This window comes from Equus quagga, chromosome 12 (genome assembly GCF_021613505.1).
Source record: "Equus quagga isolate Etosha38 chromosome 12, UCLA_HA_Equagga_1.0, whole genome shotgun sequence".
NCBI classification, from domain to species: Eukaryota; Metazoa; Chordata; class Mammalia; order Perissodactyla; family Equidae; genus Equus; species Equus quagga.
In genome coordinates this window covers 57,069,684-57,090,392 of record NC_060278.1, presented here as the reverse complement: position 1 = coordinate 57,090,392, position 20,709 = coordinate 57,069,684, and the positions used below count along the sequence as shown (strand labels likewise).

General features: G+C 38.3%; 1 protein-coding gene across 1 annotated transcript in view; it reads right to left on the bottom strand.

Annotated features, from left to right (window-relative positions):
• Positions 1-20,496, bottom strand: part of CRB1 (crumbs cell polarity complex component 1) — a 140,793-nt gene extending 120,297 nt beyond the window's left edge. Inside the window, exons 1-2 of the mRNA XM_046677948.1 lie at positions 20,052-20,496; positions 1,333-1,528 (exon numbers count right to left, since the gene is read on the bottom strand). Coding sequence (XP_046533904.1) covers positions 1,333-1,528; positions 20,052-20,496 — 641 coding nt within the window. The remainder of the gene's footprint in view (positions 1-1,332; positions 1,529-20,051) is intronic.
• Between the last annotated feature and the right edge of the window lie 213 nt (positions 20,497-20,709).

Below are 20,709 nucleotides of genomic sequence, written 5' to 3'. Positions count from 1 at the left end.
GAAAAATTACTCATGGCACACTCAAGTGAGGAGATGAAAGGTGGCAGGGTTTCAGCCCCCTTCTGTTTGCATTACCGTAGGAATCAAAAGCTTTGTGTAATTCCTATCTTGTTGCTTTCTGGAGACAGTAAAGCATGGATGGGAGAGTCTCCTTCTTTTCCACTGGAGTTCTTATGTGGGAACTTCCATTTTTGTCTACCTATGTGTTGGCCAGTTACCTGCCTCCAAGAATGTAGATTCATGCTACTGGAGACTGATTTGCATGTAACAGAAAGTCAGAGCAAGATGTGGAATGTGATTAAAAGTTTCGCTTTATAGTTTACAAAGAAAATATACAACCACATTGTTCTACTTAAAATCATTCTATTTTGCTGGATATGTTTGAAGCACACAAGGCTTTTATTGCTCTCCTTTGAGTCTGATTAACTTTGAAATTTAGATTCGGGATAAATTATGTCTTATTTATTAAATAAAGGAAAGTTGGATTCTAGTTCTCCTTTTGCAAAGAATTAACTGTGTGAATTTGTGGGAGTCACCCAGCTTCCCTGACTTTTAGCCTCCTTATTGTAATATGGGAACAGTAATGCCCATCTTGCCTTCCACTGAGCTGTTGAAGGATCCAACAAGACGCTAAGTGATGATGCTATTAAAAACTGTTATGCATCTGATAACTCACTACATGTGGTTTAAATAAGTACTAGAAAGTTCTTTTCAAAATATTTGATATGAATTTCAATTACCATTATCCAAATTTATCTCCATCATATTAATGTGTAATTTATTGTTATTTTTGACCGAAAAGCCAATGATTGAATCTGATTTGGAGCAGAATCACATGGCTACGTCTCATCATTTTGCTTTCTCAAAAGTATTCATTGAATTCCCCCAAACACCTGGAAATTCAAGATAAAATTAATTTAAGATCACTTCCCTTTCCAGCAGTGTTTATATAAAATTCCTAAAAGATCGATTTTTCACCACTATTTTCATGCTTCTTATCACATAGATACAACCTTATATTCACATATAGAAGAATCTCTAGCTTTGTTTTCACCCCTTTGCTATCTTCAACATGTTTATTTCATGAAATTGATAAGCCACCATTTTTCTGTAATATAAGCAGTTCTAAACTTTTACAAACGTGAATTGGAAGATCCTCACCATTGGGACAGATGACCTCTGAAGGATGCATTTTTTAGTAAGATCTGAAGGTTAAAGTATAAAGTCATCTAAAAATTTTAAGCTAAGGGTGTGAGATCTCCAAATTCTCCAAATAGTCCTTGGTCAATGAGTTCTCTCTGAGCCAATCATCGCATGGAGGAGAAAACTTACCTGTTGCTTCCATCCACACATAGCCCTCCATGGAGACACGGCTGACTGGCACACTCGTCAACGTTGAGTTCACAGTGATCACCAAGAAATCCAGGGGTGCAGGCACAGAAATAAGCCCCCAGAGCATCCTGACAAGTTGCACCATTTAGGCAGGGCTGGGACCAACATTCATCAATTTCCATTTCACAGTTGACACCTTGTAAAAAAGTCAGCACAGGAAAAAAGGAAAAGTTTTAGCGAAGTGTTAATATTCTAGGTCTTTCGCAATGCTTTATTTACCAAAGCTCTTGTCAAATGTTATGCTACTCAAAATAATTTTCCTCCTTCATTGTAATTGATATTAACTTTTTGGCATGCTTGTGGGGAGTTTCAAAAAGCAGAGCAGCTGTTATGTACAAAGGACTATTGTATACAACAGCTTGTGACTTTTCAGTCTATGGAAACAAGACATTTTTAGAACAAAGTCACTGTTAACTGTACTTTTGTTGGAAACCTAAAAGGGACTGATCCATGTTTTTAAATTATTTTTAAACACTTAGTTTAGTTAGGCATCATATAGTACAGTGAGTAGAAGGTCAGATTTCAAAGCCAAATGGATCTGGGGACCTTGGCACAGCCACATGCTGGCTGTTTGACCTTGAGCAACTTCCTTAACCTTTGCAAAGCTAAGTTTCCTCACCTGAAAATTGGAAAAATAGTTGTAACAACCTCATAGGATTATTATTATAAATGTGATGTATTCTAAAGTGCTTATAACAGTACTTGGTACATAGTAAGCATTTGCTAGAGAAAAAAAGCTATACTTGTTCTTTCCACAAACATTTATTGTACAAATATGATGTGCAATTATTTCCTTAAGTGTTCCTTTTGCATAGATATTTTAAAATTTAAATTTTCTGTAGTGTTGTAAAATACTACTTGCCAATAGAAAATAAGTTTGTGATTTAAACTGATTTTGTGCTATTCTTAGAAGCTATTTCATTTTAAAGTAATGTTATATTTAAAAAAATCTATATTTCTCCCTCCAAAAATAGTAGATGAAGATTATTTACTAAGCAAAATAAGCTCAAGATTTGAAAAATTAGTCACACTGAGGTAAGAAACTACCCTACCGAATCTGCCAAAGTAATATTTGATATACAATGATCAAATTTACATATAGGTTTTAAAAGACACAAAAGGGGGGAATGTCTATGTTTATCCATCTTTATTTCTGTGCTTATAACCTGGAATAATAAATTATGTATTAAAATGAGACTGAGGGATTTTTGCATAGCTCAGAAGTTGCTAGTGGTTTGATTTTGTGCCCCTTTCCTGATAGAAAATGCCACCTGCCGTTTACAGCTGTGACTGGATTCTACCAATACCTACGTTAAAAGGGATGCCAGCATATTAAATCTGAGTGCTTTTTTGAGAAGAAAAAAACTTAAAATTAAATTTGATATCGCTAAGAATGGAAAGTTGTGGATTAGTATTTGTTGCTAGGTAAATGGCCTGCTGTTTGAAGCCTGGCTCTTTCTTATCCAGTCTGTGAATGAGATTTTCCATATCTGTTTACTTGGCACCAGTTGGGTCCAGGGAAGAAGCTCTGAAGACCTGCGTTCTCATTCTGGTTCTCTCTCTGAAACGGCTTTTCAGCAATGCTTTAACATATTCATTTCTGCCATGTCAAATAATGCAATAATAGATACCTCTTCCAATTTTCAAGAATGTATGGAAGACAAAAATGATAAACTCTTTAAATTTTTTTCCTATAAATATTTTTCAACATACATAGCAACTAAAACTATAATGTGTTAGTACTCAGTAACCGTAAGTTACAAATTACCTCCCCTAAAATGACACTGACCAACTATGACCTTAAGCAGAGTGAACTGTGGTCACCCAGGTCGACGTGGATTCCCATAGTGCTCTCTGAGTGGAGGGCGATTGGCACTTATTAAACACCCACTGTCTGCGGGACAGGTCATGGTGATTTCACATGCATTCTTCTATCTCATCCCAACACATTTAAGGTCCGCTGACTTTCCTGTGCCTCAGAGCTAGTAAATGACAGTGTTTCTGCAATGCCTGTCTTCTAGTTCAGTTTTTTATCAATCCACTTTTTCAGAGTGCCTTTGCCTATATGCCATTGGATTACGTCCTTTGGTATTTTATTCATACATATTTGCTGGAAAGTGTTAACATATAAAGCCAAATCAATGGTTTAAAGCTTGTTAACACTTCTGAATTTTTTTCATAATTCGAACAAAATCTATATAGTCATCTGATATACACCCAGATTACTTCCTAATGCTTAAGAAATACCTTATAAACCATTATTTTAAAGACTGCAGCTCCACTTATAGGTTGTAGTTCAAACATTTTGTCTTTAAGATGACCCTGATGAACATAAAAGAATGTGTTTCAATAGCTTAGAGATAATTTCAGGTCAAACAACTATTTACTTTGGGGTGATTTATCTGTACTACTCTTAATAGTACTTAGCAACATGATTCTTATTGCAGCTTATCACTGCTAGTGATATAGACAAAAGGGATTTGGTCTGAGTGTGTGTGATGCCAAAATAGTTGGATGAAAAATGCTAAGTACAGTCCGCCATCCAGATGTTTTTGTATTTCCAGATGCTTGGCTTCAGAGATAAAACATCTGGATACTATGATTTACATTTGGATGTTTACTGCCACGTACTTACAGCCCTTAAATATATGCAATTAATCAACCTTCAAAAGAGTACCTGAATGGTTTGGGCCATTCTATCTGGAAATATTGATTTTGTGACTAGCGTTATTAAGTATAGCACCGTGTCATTACGTCCATGTAGCAACAGAAAGTGAATGCAGTTACAGCGAGTAGCACTTCTGTGGCGGATTCTCTAAGAAATAGGAAATTCTTAATTGTAAAATTCTTTTACAAAAATTCACTCAGGAATGAAACCAATCTGTTGGAATTGGTTAATAGTTCTTTATGAAAAAAAAGAAAACAGAAAGGGTAAGAAAAAAAAAACACAGGATAAGAGGAACTCTACATCAAAAGAAAAATGTACAGGACAGGGGAAAAAATTCCTCTGATTTCATGGCTCTGGTGATTCACCATAACTAAGACTGTGCTAATAACCACAGCGGCATCTCCACATGAACATAAGTCACCTGAGCTGTCAGGTCACTAGTTTGTGACTGACAGGGGTAGATCTACTCTGAACTACTCAACTGTCAAAAGAAGTTCAGAAATGTTCTGACAACCAAGTATTTTTAAAAATATAAATTTCGAAGAAGGATTAGAATTACATGCCTAAAGTATTTCCCTAAAGTATTCAGTAAAAGGATGAAAAGATGAGAGATTCCTAAGTTTACCCACTGGCTTTGGCAGAGAAGAAATATTCCTGACAAATAATCGAAGAGTGTTCTTTTTCATCTTCTATAAGACATAATCAATTTAAAGCCAAAAGCCACTCCACCTCATCTTGGTTCTCTTGACAATGCACTCTCTGGATTCTCCTCTTGCCTCTTCAAAGGTTCATGGCTTGATTCTCTTACCTTTCCACTTCCTCCTTTCTCTTTCACTCTCTTTTCTTCTCCTTTCTTACTTGCTACATCATACTTCTTTTCCTCATTCTTTTTCCTTATGTGGGAAGATCATATGAACTGACGTGAGAAGAGTTTGCTTCAATGAATATCTCCACTTTATATCCCTAAGGTGTAAGAGAAGGGCCAGGAGTGTTCCTGCCCTCCTCCCAAACCCCATCCTAACCTAGATGTCTAGTCAAAAGTCCCCATTGCCTGATGGGGAAGGCTGTCATGTTAGAATCCAAGAAGAGTGATATCAAAATACTAGCTTTAAGTGCACAATGTGTCCGTGCACATTGCCGGGTCATCTTCTGTCAGTGTAGCATTGCTATCGCCTCTTACTAAGAAGATCTCCTCTGCATCACAGAGACACCAGGAAATACATTCTCCTAAATCTCCTTCCCCAAATGGTTGACGGTTTGAGTTTGCCAATGAGTCACTTCTAGAACTGGAAGGTGGAAGAGAAGCCATGATTCTCTCGAGATTGCTCAGATGAGCCCCACACGTGGGCGGATGTGATTCAAAGCAACTTCCTAAGGAGTCTGGAGAATCATTCAGTCCACCGCTGTAGAATGGGAAAGTTGGAAACTTCCCAGAGACCCTTCAGAATTGCAGCACCTTCATAGGAGCTTTTAAAAACCTCCCCTTTTGGTGCGTTGGACCGAGATCTTTCCTGGCAACTTCTTTGAATTCCTCGCCCTCATCTCTACCTACTGTGTACAAACAGGGCCAACTTCATGGGTTTCATGGCACGTGACCTCTGCAGGACCCTGCATATCAGGACTCTGTATCAGTTTACTAGAGTTCTGTAGCAGATTACCAGAAACGGAGTGGCTTAAACCACAGAAATTTGTTGCCTCATAGTTTCGAGGCTACAAGTCTGAGATGAAGGTGTCATCAGGATTGGTTCCCTCAGAGGGCTGTGAAGAAGGAGCTATTCCATGCCTCTGTCTTTGGCATTCCTTGGCCTAAAGAAGCATCCCCCCAGTTTCTGTCTTCATCTTCACATAGTGTTCTTCGGAGGTGTGTGTATGCGTCCAAATTTCCCCTTTTTATAAGGAAACAAGTCATATCAGATTAGGGGCCCAATCTACTCCAGTAGGACCTTATCTTAACATCTGCAACAACCCCATTTCCAAATAAAGTCACATCTGAGGGAATTCAACAAAAGAGTTAGAACTTCAACATAGGAATATGAGGCGGGACACAATTCAACCCATAATAGATTCCCTGTCTGGTTTTATATTCTTCCTGCACCATCTTGAAATTCTTAATGATTTTCTAACAAAAGACCGTGAATTTTTATTTTGCATTAGGGCCCACAAATTATGTAGCCTGTTCTGTGTACCAGCCCTTAATTCCTAAGTTAAACTCTTTATATCTGAAATACATAAAATGACCATTTTTTTCCTGACCAAATCCTGATTGATACACAGAGAGGAAGGATTTCCTAAGATAGGAAACATTTGAGCAGAATATTCAAGCAAGCAGAACTGTAACCCCCAGGTGAAAGGAGAGAAGCAGAGAGTCAAAGATACAGCCAAATGGAAGCTGGAGTAGAAGCCCCTTTCTCCTCACCCCCATCTTAGGCATGTTGGGAATTTGATAGAACCCTAGATAAGTGCTGGGATCCCAGGAAAGAGCATCTCATTTTCCTTCTACAACTTTGGAAACACATCAGACCACACATGGTTCCAAAGCCAACATAGCACAGAATGACAGGACAGAGAAAACTACATAGGATCTGGGTGGATGGAAATGAAATAGTTTTATAGAGAATGCTTGTTGAAGCATGCAAAGCAGCCAAATGCTTCCTCTAAGTGAAATACTTACTTTTTTATATATTGTTGAGTTAAGGAATTATAAAAATTGTACCTATTACTATTACTTCCCTTCTTCCCCTTTTCCTTTGACATTCATCATGGAAGAATAGAGAGCACATGGATTTTATAGACAGACACCCAGGACTGAACTCTGCTCTGCCACTGTTAATTCTGAGGTTGGATATAGTTAATGCTCAATGAATGATGGGTATTACCTATAGTCTGTTTGTTCTTTATTTCCTGTATTCCTTCCTCAATTCCTCAGGGTAGATAAAAATCTTAAAATATTTGAGAAATTATTGAAAGCAAAGATAACTCTTAAAGGGAATTTGGAATAGCTTCAAATTCAGTTAAATATAGATGCCATGCTGAGCATACGAGCTAGAGACCAGAAAAATTTGGAGCAGCCATTATATTAATACAAAAATCTACAACTGACATATAAATAGATGCTGAGCCATCATAAATATATAACTAAAATTAGATAATAAATAGCTGAGGTGGATCAATAGGTTTTAAATTAGGAGAAAAGAAAGTAGTCAGTGGGGCTTTCCAGGGCTGGAAAATTACAAAGTAATAATTGTAGGTCAAGGACAAGAAGGTTTAGAGAACAGTAGAGGCAGACAAGCTCCCCATGAAGTCCAGGCTTGCTAAGGAGATGTCAAGATAGAGGAGTGATGGACGGTATGAGTCTGGAGAGGCCATTATGACTGAGATTCTGCTACAGATCAAGTAAGAGTTCAACAGAAGCTAAAAAATGAGAAGCTCAGGTGGTGGTGAGAATTTTGAATGATGAGTGGGTCTCACTTGAGGTCGTATATCTGTATGGCTACAGTGGAGTAGAGATGGTGGTCACTGAAAATAAGCTCAAGAAATTCTAAAAGTGCGGTCCATGAAATTCTGAAATAGCTCCCCTTTGGGTGTGGATAAAGTGAAAACTTCTTATTGTTGTATTTAAAACCCTTTGAAAAATATTTCCAGTTTCATTTCCCATCCCAATTCTGTCATCACTCTATATTCCAGTCATATCAAAGCATTTGCTTTCTCAAAACTGCCATACACCTCTACGCTTCCAAGAATTTGGAAGCACTGATCTCTCTCTGGAAATTTCTTTGCCACTCGTCCATCTGATGAAGTCACCATTTAAGATTTAAATTGAATGTCTCCTCCTCCTGGAAGTCTTCCCTGATTTCTTCACTGGTTCCATCCTCTTGTGTTTTCATAGCACTACCAGCTTTATATTTTTAAATTTTATTTTAATTTAATTTTAATTTTTTGTTACTTGCTTATCTCCAACAACTGCTTTGAAGACAATGATCCTTTCTTGTTATTGCTGATAATAGCCGACATTCATTGAGAGCTTATTTCACATGATGTAATCGGCTAAGCATTTTACGTATTTGATTTCATTTTGTTTAATCTTCAAAAAATTACCCATGAGGTACTTTTATTATGCCCATTTTATTCATGATGAAACTGAAGTACAGAGAAGTTAAGAGATTTGATGCAGATCAAAAAGTAAGAGAATGATAGAGCCACTTTAGATTCTAGTCAGTCTGAATTCAGAGCCTGTGCTCTTAGCCACGATGCTACACCACAGACCAATGCATCATGTTCTTCAAGGATGTCCATCCTCAGTGTCTTGCAAACACCTGCCCAGTAGCAGGTGTTCAGCAGTTTGCTGAGTTGAACTGAATGTGAGGAAGTTGGCTGGGAAAGAGGAGAAGTCATTGAGGATACTGGGAGTATCTTGGAGGTTCATAAGTAATTGCTCACAAGGAATAGAAAAGAGTAGTGTAAGTGGTAAGTGATGAGCCAGTGGTCTCTCAGGTGCAGTGGGCTCAATGAGAAAAACAACCTTTCCTCCTATCCCTGAGAATCAAGGCGAGAGGAACCCTTTAGTAAGACAAATGCCAAGTCCTGGCAAAGGCCAAGGGATTAAGTGTGTATTGGAAAAAAATAGAAAATGTTTTATATACTTGTGTTTGAGAAAAGACTACGGGTAGAGAAGCAGGTGACCACAGTAATGGAAATCAGGAAGCAGATTTTTCCTGTGACATTTTCACGTAAGGTCTACGTTAGCAGTCTGTAACTTTGGCCAGACCACCCTTCGGAATCCAGCTGTCTATAGGATGTCTTCCCAACTCACTCCCAGGCATCATTCTACAATCCCAAATACAAGCTCTCTCTCCTCGATCTACCCTCTCTGAGTCTCTATACCCCATCCCTGCCAAACTCTCTTCTCAGTGAATGGGATCATCATCCAGATCACCCAAGCCAGATTTCTAGGAGTTATTATCATCTTACTTGTTATTATTTCCCACATTCTATTTAGTGACCAAATCCTGTCATTTCTTCCTTGGAAATGGATCTAAGCTGCCACGCCCATTGCTGCCACAGAGTTTTTAGACTCTCACCATCTCTCAGCTGGTCTCATCGTTACTGGCTTCCCTCTTACAAATCTCTCTACAATTCTGAGAGTGATCTTTATAAAATACAAATCTGATTATACCAGTGCCTGTGTACATTTTTTACATAGTTCCCGCTTGTCTCCAGGATAGAGCAGAATTGCCTGGGAACGCCAGCAAAGCTTCTAAAAGATGTGGATTCTACTGGCACCACCTACAATGACGTTCTTGCAGCTCCAGGCCTCTCATACCTCCAGGCTGCACACAGGTGTTCCCCTTACTTATGATGCCCCACTTCTCTCTCCCTGCTTCCCCTGGCTAATTCTAACTAGCTCCCAAAGATTGAGTTCCACTATCACATGATCCTGGAAACTATACTTAACCACTTATACCTGCCTTAGGTGACATTGCACTGTACTCTCTTACTTCCCTGTAATATAAAAGTATGCATTATATTTTACTGCAACTGCTTATTTGTCCATTTTATCTACAAAATTATGAGCTTTTTTACGTCAAAGTCTTTGTCCTTAACACGAATATCTGTGGCATTTAGCTCATATTCTGGAACACAGGAAATGCTCGATGAATTTTGAACAAATGATTGAGTCACAGCTTTGGAATAATGCAGCATCTCTCCCACCAGGCGATATGGTCTGCGAGGACAGATCTTCTTAATGCTTCTACAAGCCTGAGCCCACTCTAAATCAAGAGCCATAAAGTCAAATTTATGGCTTTGGCAAATGTTTAAAACAAAACATTGTCTCTGAATGATTGTGCCCTGAACTTCTGATCAGTATTTAGAGATTTTGCACCTCAATATGCATCTTTCAGCAATTAGAGGTCAATGTTAACAGTCTGTGCCACAAGATAACGCGCATCATACGTTATCAGCCTGGAGCAGGTCTTGTCACTGATGCTGTCCTCATCGCTCATTCTGGCGGGGGGAGAGTGCACGGTGCATGCAGTGCGGCGCTGATTGACCACTCTGAACACCTTTCTCATTATCTTCAGAGCCATGCTTTGGAAGTAATTGTACTCTAGCTTTGCGTTATCATCCTAAGTTTGAGTCCACCTCATATATTTAATGTCTAACAGGCTTCTATGTGTAATAGCTTCCTTTTGAATAAGGATTATATACGCTATTTCTGGGTTCTTTAAGGAATCATGTATGGTGTATCAATCACAACAGTTATCAGAGCAAGTCCAGACCAAGCATCAGTGCAAAGGGGTGCTGGAGCCCCGGTTTCCTTTACAGCTACAGATTTACAGTGTGTTCTCCTCCTGTATATCACGGTTAGAATCTTTTTAACATCCTAGAGCAATGAAAAGAGGCTGGATGACTTCCTTCTCTGATTAATAGTGTCAAACAGGCACAATAATGATCAGCAAGATGCTGAGAGAGATTAAAGCAGGATTTTTTCTTTTCAGTGGGAACATCTTTGGGTTTTTATCCAGTAAGATTCCTAGCTCATGCATTTAGACACATCTTTTCTAAGGATACCAAAAAGAAATAAAATACACTTTAAAAACTATTCACTTAAAGGAGACTTTACAAGCCTAGAATTCATCTCTGAAGGATGATTGAATTTCATCAATTCAAAGACTGCTCTTTTCTCCCTCATATTTTAAACATCCAGGAACTATGATGCACTCTGCAGTCAACAGTGTCTTAGTGTTGTGTTATGTTTTAGTTGCAGAATTTTTCTTTAACGGTGTGTATGAAATCAATGTAATTATAAATGAATTAATTCAGATGAAATATGAAAATAGGTTTATTCTTTTATTATGTAACATTTATTTTACAATAATCATTTGTAAGTATTATTAATATTTTATTATTCCCACAAGAGTCTGCTCCAGGCACTCAGCCTCTCCCTAGGGCTTCAGTGACCAGTGAGTTTCCCAAAGCTTCTTATTGGAGGACCCCCAGGCCAGCCTGCCCTGCGCAGCCCTAACGAGGCATGGGAGTTCCTGCCAGACCTGCCATCAGGTGGACTTGGCTCCTTTGAGTAGGTAGGGCTTGGAATCAGGCAGATGCTTTGTGTTTTCATGACCTTTGAACTCTTCCAGACCCCCGGGTACCCTAAACCACAAGACACGCTCACGAGTAGCATGCCCTGTTTTATTTATCTGTCAAATTCTATTACTTTGTTATTGTAGTTATCCAAATCTTTTTGTGTTTCTACAAGTTATACTTTCACTGAGAGACAACTAAAATAACCTCTGCCTTCAATATTAAATGTTTTTTGCTAGTTTTCTTAATCTTTGTCATATTTTGTCCTTTCTTTTTTTATCATCAGTGAAAGTGTAAGAATGTTCGTGACACTATTTCATCCTCATCTTTCCAGAATATTCATGGAGGCTAGAACTGGTTCCAGGAAGAGAAAAGAAAGGCTCCTTCTGTCAGCCCTCAGGGCGGAGAATAGGGAGAGAGTTCTTGTGCTTTTTGTACCCAACAGTATTTTCCGGAGCACAGCTGTCCGTGTGTGGACATAGTCTACTCTGCCCGCCCTACTGCTTCTCCCAGCTCTGACCAAGTCACCCTTCCCACCTCTCCTCCAGCCATCTTTCTCTAAATCTAGAGCATTCTCCCTAAACGCTATTCCTCCCACTTTATTCCCATCATAAATGTCATAGCGTGTACACAGATATTATTGATTTTAAAGTATTATTTTCCTAGTCAGTAGGCACGACTTCCTCAATCTAGTGCTTATATCTTGTATGCGCACGTGTATTTTTTAATGTAAAAAATAAAATATATATCAAGTCTAAGTTAGAGTAACACATTTCAGAGTCTCCAAGATGCTGTGTTTGAAAAAAACACTACTTTTATGAATGGTTTATATCTTGCTTAATTTTATAAGTTTCTTGGGATGATTAGAGGAAAATTGCAATATTTGCATTTTATCCTAAATATGCCAATATTATACATTAGATACTTCTATAATTATGTTTTAATCATAAAAATATCTTTCCTGTGGTTCTTTTCATTAGAATCATTGTTATTCCTGAATATTTGAAATGTTATGATATCAATAAATTTTTAAATCCTTTATTTTATGATATGGCAGTTTCAGAAATTAAACTCTTGCCTAGACATATCATAATATTCCAGTTTAAACTCACAAATAGAGCACAAAGATTATGACCTCAATTGATCTATTCCTTAGTATGGTTCTAATACAGTCAAGAAAGAAAGCAACTCACATATAAAAAATGATAGCGTAAAAAGTACAGGTTAACATGGTTTCAACAGCACTGGTACTAGCAGCAATATTTGAAGATAATACATTAGTGACAACCAGCATTTTCATAGCCTGAAATAGCTTATGAAAAACTTTCACTAAATCATTTTCTTCTCACCATAACCCTGAGAGTTAGCTGATATTATTATATCCATATGTTAGAATGAGAAAATAGAGGCGCAGAACTATTGTTATTTATCAGTACCAAACCACTAGAAATCGTCAAAGCTGGGCCTGGAATCCCTGTCTCCTGCTGCTGAATTCCACAGCCTCTCCATCACACCCAGTCTTCGTTTTACTATCTGTTTTTGAGCTCATCCCCTCCTCACTCAGACCTGCACATCCACCCTGCTCGTGGCCACGCGGGCACTAAGAGAAGTCGTCAGATACAGGAAGATAAATGGAGCATGTCATTCACAACAAGTTGCTAAACCACAAACCAATTATCAATGCAAACATGATGGAAGAGACGATCACCCTTACTGAAACATCTCCGAAATTCTTCCCCTTTGCTATTAGCTGGTTATTATTCCCACAATAACAATAATAAATGCAGCCAGAGGACAAAGATTTCAGTGCGACATCCTGAAAGAGACGCACTTTTGCTCTGCTCAAAGCCCACTTTCTCTAGGAAACGTTTCCTGACTCTCAGCACCATTGTCGGCTCCTTTCTTTGTGCTTCCTCAGCACTCTGTTCAGAGAGAGATTGTACTTTTTGTTTACTTGCCTCCTTTCTGAATAAGCTGTGAGCGTTTTGTCAGGGATAAATTTTGTCTCCATCATCTTTATGTCTCCACGGTCCAGCACAATGTCCAGGGCATTGCAAGTGTGTGATAAATATTTGCTGAGTGAATAACATTTGTTATTTTGTGTATTCATTCAACAAACATTCATCAAAAGCCAGAAACTTCATTTCCTCATAAAAACTATTTCAAATGGCCCTAGTTCTAAGCAAAAACCTGAACAAGTGTTTAATTTTCTTTATGACAACACAAAAAATGATCAATTTCATAATTAAGACCATATAGGAAAACAACCATTTTCCTTTGATAAAATAAAGATACAATCTGTGAAATTCAAAATTCCTCTCTTGTCTGTTCTCCATTATTTGCCTTTTGAATCTGAAAGATATTTGTTATGGGCATATTATATGGTGAGTAAAATTTGAGATATCTAGGTAGATGCTGACAGAATCAGTATTCAAGTGTTCTTTAAACTGATGTCTTATGTATTGAGTATATTTATATAAATGTGGACCATTTATTGATGATTAGTCAAAATAAATTTATGTAAGTTCACCAAATGTTTTTTGTATTAATTTTGTAATCAGAAATATACTTTCAGTAAAAACTGTTCAATAACAATGGTAATAATAATGATAAAAATAACACTATTTCTCACAAAATAAGCTTATATTTTATAACATATAATACTTTTGTTTTCAGGACTATTTAATTATCCATATGATTCATCACAGATGCCTTCAAAGTAATTTAGTCAATCAAAAATATATTTAGAGAGGTTGGCCCAGTGGTGTAGTCGTTAGGTTTGTGTGCTCCACTTCAGCGACCTGGGGTTCACAGGTTCGGGTCCCAGGAGTGGCCCTACACACCACTCATCAGCCATGCTGTGGTAGTGTCCTACGTACAAACAGAGGAAGATTGGCAGAGATGTTAACTCAGGCCTAATGTTCCTCAAGCAAATATTTATATATATACATATATAAAAGATGGGACATCAAGCCCAGATTCAAGTCTCCACATTGACTGAAATTCAACTTATGCCTTTGATAAACGCCAGTGTAATGGCAGCGTCAGAGTTAGCTACATCACGCCTCTTAGACTTACGCATCAGAAAGGATGAAGACTATTGGAGAAAACTCGGAGAACACGAAAAATTATTAGGAGAAAGTTTGATGGGAAATTTTAAATGAGTAACCATCATGTAATGCAGAGAAGTGGGATAAGTTTCAGGTGTGCGTGTGAAAGACACTGCATGGCGATGTGGTTGATATAAACTAGTCAGGAAGGCTGCATTGTTGCTAGAAATAGTCTGGACACACCTGTCCTGAATAATCTAGACCTCCCACCAGAGGGCAGCAGAGAGCAGGTCGGGGAAGGTGCGCTCTCATCCTGTTTGCGTCATCCATTATCCTTCTGCGTTAATTTCTAACTTAAATTTTGAAGGGAATTAAAAGAAGGTGTTGTTGTTAAAACTTGATCGTTCTCTTTTGCTCTCTCCTGTAAAATAATAGTCCATCTACTTGGGTTATTGTGTTAATCTCCATGGGGCACCCTATTCCAGCCTAACCACCCCCACCCACTTCACTATATCCACAATCTAACAAGCAGAGATTTTGTTAAAAAGTAAGTCAAATAATTACAGTCCTCCGCTCAAAACTCTATGACAACTTCCATCTTACTTCGACGAAGAATCCAAGTCCTTACAATGGTCCACAAGCCCCATAGTCTGAGCCCATTGTGTCTCCTCTCCTTGCTCCCTCCACCCCCAGTCCCATCAACCTCATTGCTGCTTCTGAAACATTCCAAGTACTCTTTACCTCAGGGCCTTTGCATCTGCTGTTCCTCTGCCTGGAATGCTATTCCACAGACATTTTCCTGACTCCCTTCCTCACTTCTCTAGAACTTGATTCATGTGTCATCTTCTCAGTGAGGCCTTCCCTAGTCAATCTACCTAAAGTTCAACCCCAAATTCCTCTTTTTCTGTTTTACTCTCCTCCACTGTGTTTATCACCACCCAGCCTACTCTATGTTTTATCTATTAGTTATTTAATACATGTCTATCTCTTCCCTCTAGAATGTAAGGAACTTTTTTAAAATCACTTTTCTTTATTCTTATATTTACAGAACCTGGAACAATATCTGACACATTGGAGGAATTCAGTACATATGTGTGTGTGTTGACTAAATTAATGACTAAATGAATTCAACAAATATTTTTTATCCATATCATCTATCCAGAACTATTATTAGCAATAAATACTATAGCTGTATGTGTGTGTGTGCATATATGTATATATATATATATATATATACTTTCTGTTGATTTTTTTCCCTTGTCTCATGAACTTTGCAAAATAAGAGTCAAGGATGTCACATGAAAATACACATAATTGTCTACATCACTGGCTTCTCGGAGGGTGGTCTCTGCATCACATGGGAACTTGTTACAAAGGCACATTCTTGGACCTCACCTCAAATCTATTGAATCAGAAACTTTATTTTAATAAACTGTCCGAGTCAGTCTGACGCATATTAAAGTTTGAGAAGCACTCAACCACCATACAGATTAGAAGTTCATTAAGTTGGAAACGGCAATTGAAGTTTTAATGCATTCTTATTTTTCATAGTAGAGGTTTCAAGTTTTCCTTGGGTAAAATAAGTCTGGAAATATTCTGGCTTTGATAAATGGCAAGTGAGTTTTCTTCGTAATGACCCTTGTACCTACCCTTCCCTTTCATGCTGGTTGTCACTCTTCCGGGCCAGGTCCTAATGTCTTACACTTGGTATTGCAATGGCTTTCTAAGTAGTCTCCACCTACTAACTAGTTTTCTAAGTAGTCTCCATATACTAACACATTTTCTTGAATGTAAAATGAATTTTTCCGTATATTTTTCTTTCTGAAATAGAGATGCATTTCACAATCAGTAAGTAAATTTAATGTAGTGGGGTTTTTTTTTAATTTCCCAAGAGATTATTTTTATACCAAAGATTTATTTTATAATAGAGGAAATAAACTATTTTCCTACACTGTTTCGCTTTGTCATACATCCAGTAGGTCTTTCCCTGTCCTCTCGTAGCCCTATTTTTCTCATATGGCAGGCATCTTAATGCGAAAAACGTTCCTTAGTCAATCCAGCTAATTTTAAGGAAGACCTCAATTACAGAATGATTCATTGCATAAACTTGAACTAAAAGCAGTCACATGCTCAGAGCTAATATTCTTTTCATCTTTTTTTAGAAAGCTTGCAGCTGTTTACTTTCAGCTGAAACTGGAGTTTTTGCGTACGCACGGCGGACTCTCACCGGCATCTTCGGTGCCTCTCTCCGAGCCAATTTCCGCAGTTCATGAATCAAGCTCAGGAAGCGCGGCAGGAGCACAGAGCGAGGATTCCCGCAGCGTGAACCCTCTCTCTGTGCGCTACTGCTCTTTTTCCTCTCCTACCTCTCTGTCTTTTAAAATTTATTACGTTTTCTTACTTTGTTGCTCAGAGGAACACAGGCCTTTTCCTGTAAGCCGGGTTCTTTATGATCACTCTAAATTTGGATGTAGCACAGCGCAGCCAGAAAATTGTAACACAGTTTCCAGGATTCATCAGGAGGTCGAGGCTGAGCTAGAGCATGAGCGCATCCATGCTGATTGCTAACGGTCTTTTTCTCTCCTTCTCAACTCCAGCATTTCCCTTGGTTGTGTAGACTTTCTTTGGGTTTCTCATTAAATTGGCCTGAGCTGCCACAAACAGTGGTAGCCATGAGGTAGGACTGAAGTCAACAGGCCTCCTTGTGTGTCTAAGTGGTTGGATAGTGCAAGAAAAGTTTCCAAATTAAGTTCACATAAACTTAGTTTCTGGCTCCCAACGCCAGCTATACATTACAATCAATTAAATTGGACTTTCTGAAGGTGGACTCTGAGCATCTCTGTTTCACATCTCCCTGGGTAATAATTGCCTATGTGTAATCAGGACTGAGAACCACGGATGAGCTCCCAGGATGCAGGAGGCGATTGGTGATCAAACCTAACCCGGCAACTTAGCATCCGAACAAGCCTAAGCAGCTAACAATAGACCTGGTCCTTACTGCCTTGTGACTCACCTAAATTCTGTTTGCAAGCAAGTTGTCTATATGTCACCTGAAAGGCTGAAATAATAAAACTTAGCTGATTTCTTAGGAAACAAGTAAAGGACACAGTCAAGTGGGGAACGCTATAATATCAGGATTTGGGCAAAGAAAGTGTCCTCATTGTGGACTCAAGTGTCATAGTGAGAAAAAGTCATTGGCTCTCACGGGCCCTGCGAGGATGTGAGATGTCTACAGTGGAAATTAATTCATTGTAGGGTGAAGTGCCCTTACGATGGAATTTCACTACATTCCACATTAGGAATACACCCTTGACATCTTTTACGCCTAAATTTAGACCACTGAAAGGATCCATTACAATCCAGTTAAATTAAAATGTAAAAATAAAAACACATACATTGTAAAACATAATTTTTCAAGCTGTGCTTTTGTAATTATGACTATTTCAGAACACTAGTTAAAATGGCTGAAACATTTATTTGATCTCGTGTCTATTTCTTTTACTCACCACTAACAATATTGTTTTAGCAGCAGGAAATAGAAGTTACTATCTTAATAAACTATAGTGATTTTTAAATGTGACCATTATAAACAAAAGTAATCCCAAACCAGCGCCACAAATGTATTTCTTATTTTTATTTAAAAATTTCAAAAGTTGAAATTCAATTGCCGTGAGTCCACTTAATTAAAAAGAATGGACATGATAATATGGCATAAAAACAAGGAGCTTTTATAAGCTCCATTACTATTCCTCATAAATTTTAGGTTAGAATTGGTAATTAAAAGGCATTCAATAAAATAACTTTGACACAAGCATTTGCCATCGTAAAATATACACAAAGAAACAGAGAAGGTGAACTCTTGTTTAATGTCCATTTACGTCAGTTTCATTACCAAGAAGGGTGCCCAGAAATGTATGGGAGAATATAGAAGATTAGAACAATTCAGTAACAGTTTACTAAGCAGCCATATTCAATGCGTTAGATACTTTGAGGAACAGTGTCTTTTCTTCTTAATACACTGACTGACATATAATAAACACTCAAAAAGTATTGATGAATTAAAAAATAAATATGAGACATGATTCTGTCCTTTAAAAACTAACACTTTAGTGGAAGGAGACAAAAGCACAAATATTGAAGAACAGAACAGACATTGAACAGATATTGAAGTTCTGCGATAGAGGTGCAAACCACTATGGAAGTAAAGAACAATTCTAATTACCATAGCAGTTTAAAAGTATTATTTCAGCTGATAGTAAATCAGAAGTGCTTTTTGAGTTGGGTGCTATTTGAGCTGAGTATTGAAAGTAAAGAACTTCAAGAGTCTAGACATTGTGAATTGAGGAAGGACATTCCAGAAAGAAGGAAACCACTTGGATAAAAAATGAAGACAATTTAGGGAAAGAGAATGCTTTGGTGGAATGGTGTGTGGAGATATGACTATCACGTAAGGGACACACTGTGCAGGGTTTTTAATGAGAACTTAAAATTATTCTCTGTGTAGCGGGGAGCTCTCAAGGCTCTTCAGAAGGGAATGGCGTAGCAGATCTATTTTAGGAGGTTTATTTCACAGGCATTGTTCAGAACAACTTGGAGAAGGCAGAGGCTAGGGATAGAGTCTGGAGGTTGACTAGTACTACACACAAGAGGGGATGAGGTCATGAGCCCAGGCAACAACAGTAATAGATGGATGAGCTCAATGTGGAAGACATCTTGGATGTAAAACAGCAGACTTTAAAGATTGGTTGTACGTGAGGGTTGAGGGGAAGGGAGCAAATATCATGTCAGAGCAACTAAGGATGTGTCTATTTCATAAAAGAGATATTTCTAGAATGTGGGATATTAATGTAATGATTCTTGAGGGTTCTGGCACAAATTTTGAAGAGGAATATTTTCCAAATAATTATACTGTTTAACATACTTCGAAAAAGAATGGCAAGATCAAGAAGTAGGTATGAAAGTGTTGAGAGAAGACAAATTGAAAGCCAAATACCACAGAAGGCTACAAAAGTGGCAGGAACTAAGGGGAAAAGTGACATTAAAACATGATGTCACAGAGGTATGAATTAGCACAGGAAAGTGCTAAGCAGACGTTAGAAGAACGAATGTGAGAAGACAGCCTGCATGAGTTGCCTCCTTACAGTAGATGGAAATCCAAAGAGCGAAGCAACACAAGAAAGATGGACACCAGAAAGAACTGACCTAAATGGGTCACTGACTCAGGGGGATGGGGAGGATGGAGCCAGAGCATGAGGCATAATGAATGAGCTGTCAACTTGTCACACTATTACTAAAATAACATCAATGGAAACTTTGTGAATAGATAGGGAGGACTATTATTTGCTACCCAAGAGATTAAACAGAGAGTGACTTCTTTATTAATCAAATCATGATTCATCTCATTTGGCATGCTCCATCAGCCTTGCTAACATTGATCTGTTGATCACACTTCAGCACTAGAAACCATCAACAGGTATCCAACCCATGGCCTGCCTTCCCAGCAGGTGGCAATGTCAGGCTTTGGGAGTTAGAGGGCACACGTTAGCTAGGACGAAAGGAATCTATTCTGATAAGGAAACTGAATTGCCTTGACCTGGAAAGCTAGGTCCCATAGAGCCCACTAAGTCTAGAGTGAATCTAAGTTTTAAGTAATGTAAGATTTTTAAATTGTTTAAGCTCAGTTTAAGCTCAGTGGATTTTTAGGAGTTGAGGAAGCTTTCCATCTGGTGATTAATTTCCATTAAGGCCATTTTTCATAAGCAATTGGGTAGGACATAAAAAGTCACCTCTGCTCCTGTCATTCTAAAGAAAGAGAAATCTAATTATATCATCTGGGATTCAAATGTAATCACACTTACCGGAATAATCTCGGGGACAAACACAAGTGTATCTTCCTATCTCATTGAGGCACGTCCCCGCATTCTTGCAGGGATCTGAAACACACTCATCCACTTCCAAGTCGCAGTGCCTGCCTTGAAATCCTGGGACACAGAAGCAGGAGTAGCCATTGAGTCCATCCTGGCACACAGCGCCATTGTGGCAAGGGCTGGAAGCACACTCATCATGGTCCATCTCACAGAATCTTCCGGCATATCCGGCAGGGCAGAGGCAGACAGGGTGAACAGGGTCCTGACGGCAGATACCTCCGTGTTGGCAGGAGTTCATGCCACAGGAACTAGTGACAGTTTCACAGGTTGTCCCGTTATACCCAGGAGGACATTTGCACAGAAAGCTCCTTTCTCCCGGAGTGTTCACACAAGTGGCATTTCCTTGACAGGGACTGGAGAAGCAAGGATCTTTCATGTTGTCACAGCCTTTGTCCAAATTAGAGGCTGTGTCTGAACAACGGCAATCATTGTCTTTCGAAAAACCATTGCATGTAGAATTGCTTTGGCAAGAATTTGAGAGGCAATTGGTGTCATTTTTATTGCAAAAGGAATCTATAAGGAAATAAAAAACGTCAATGAAGCTTACAAATAAATGAGGATAAGGTTAAAGAATTCTTTCTTTCTGTTC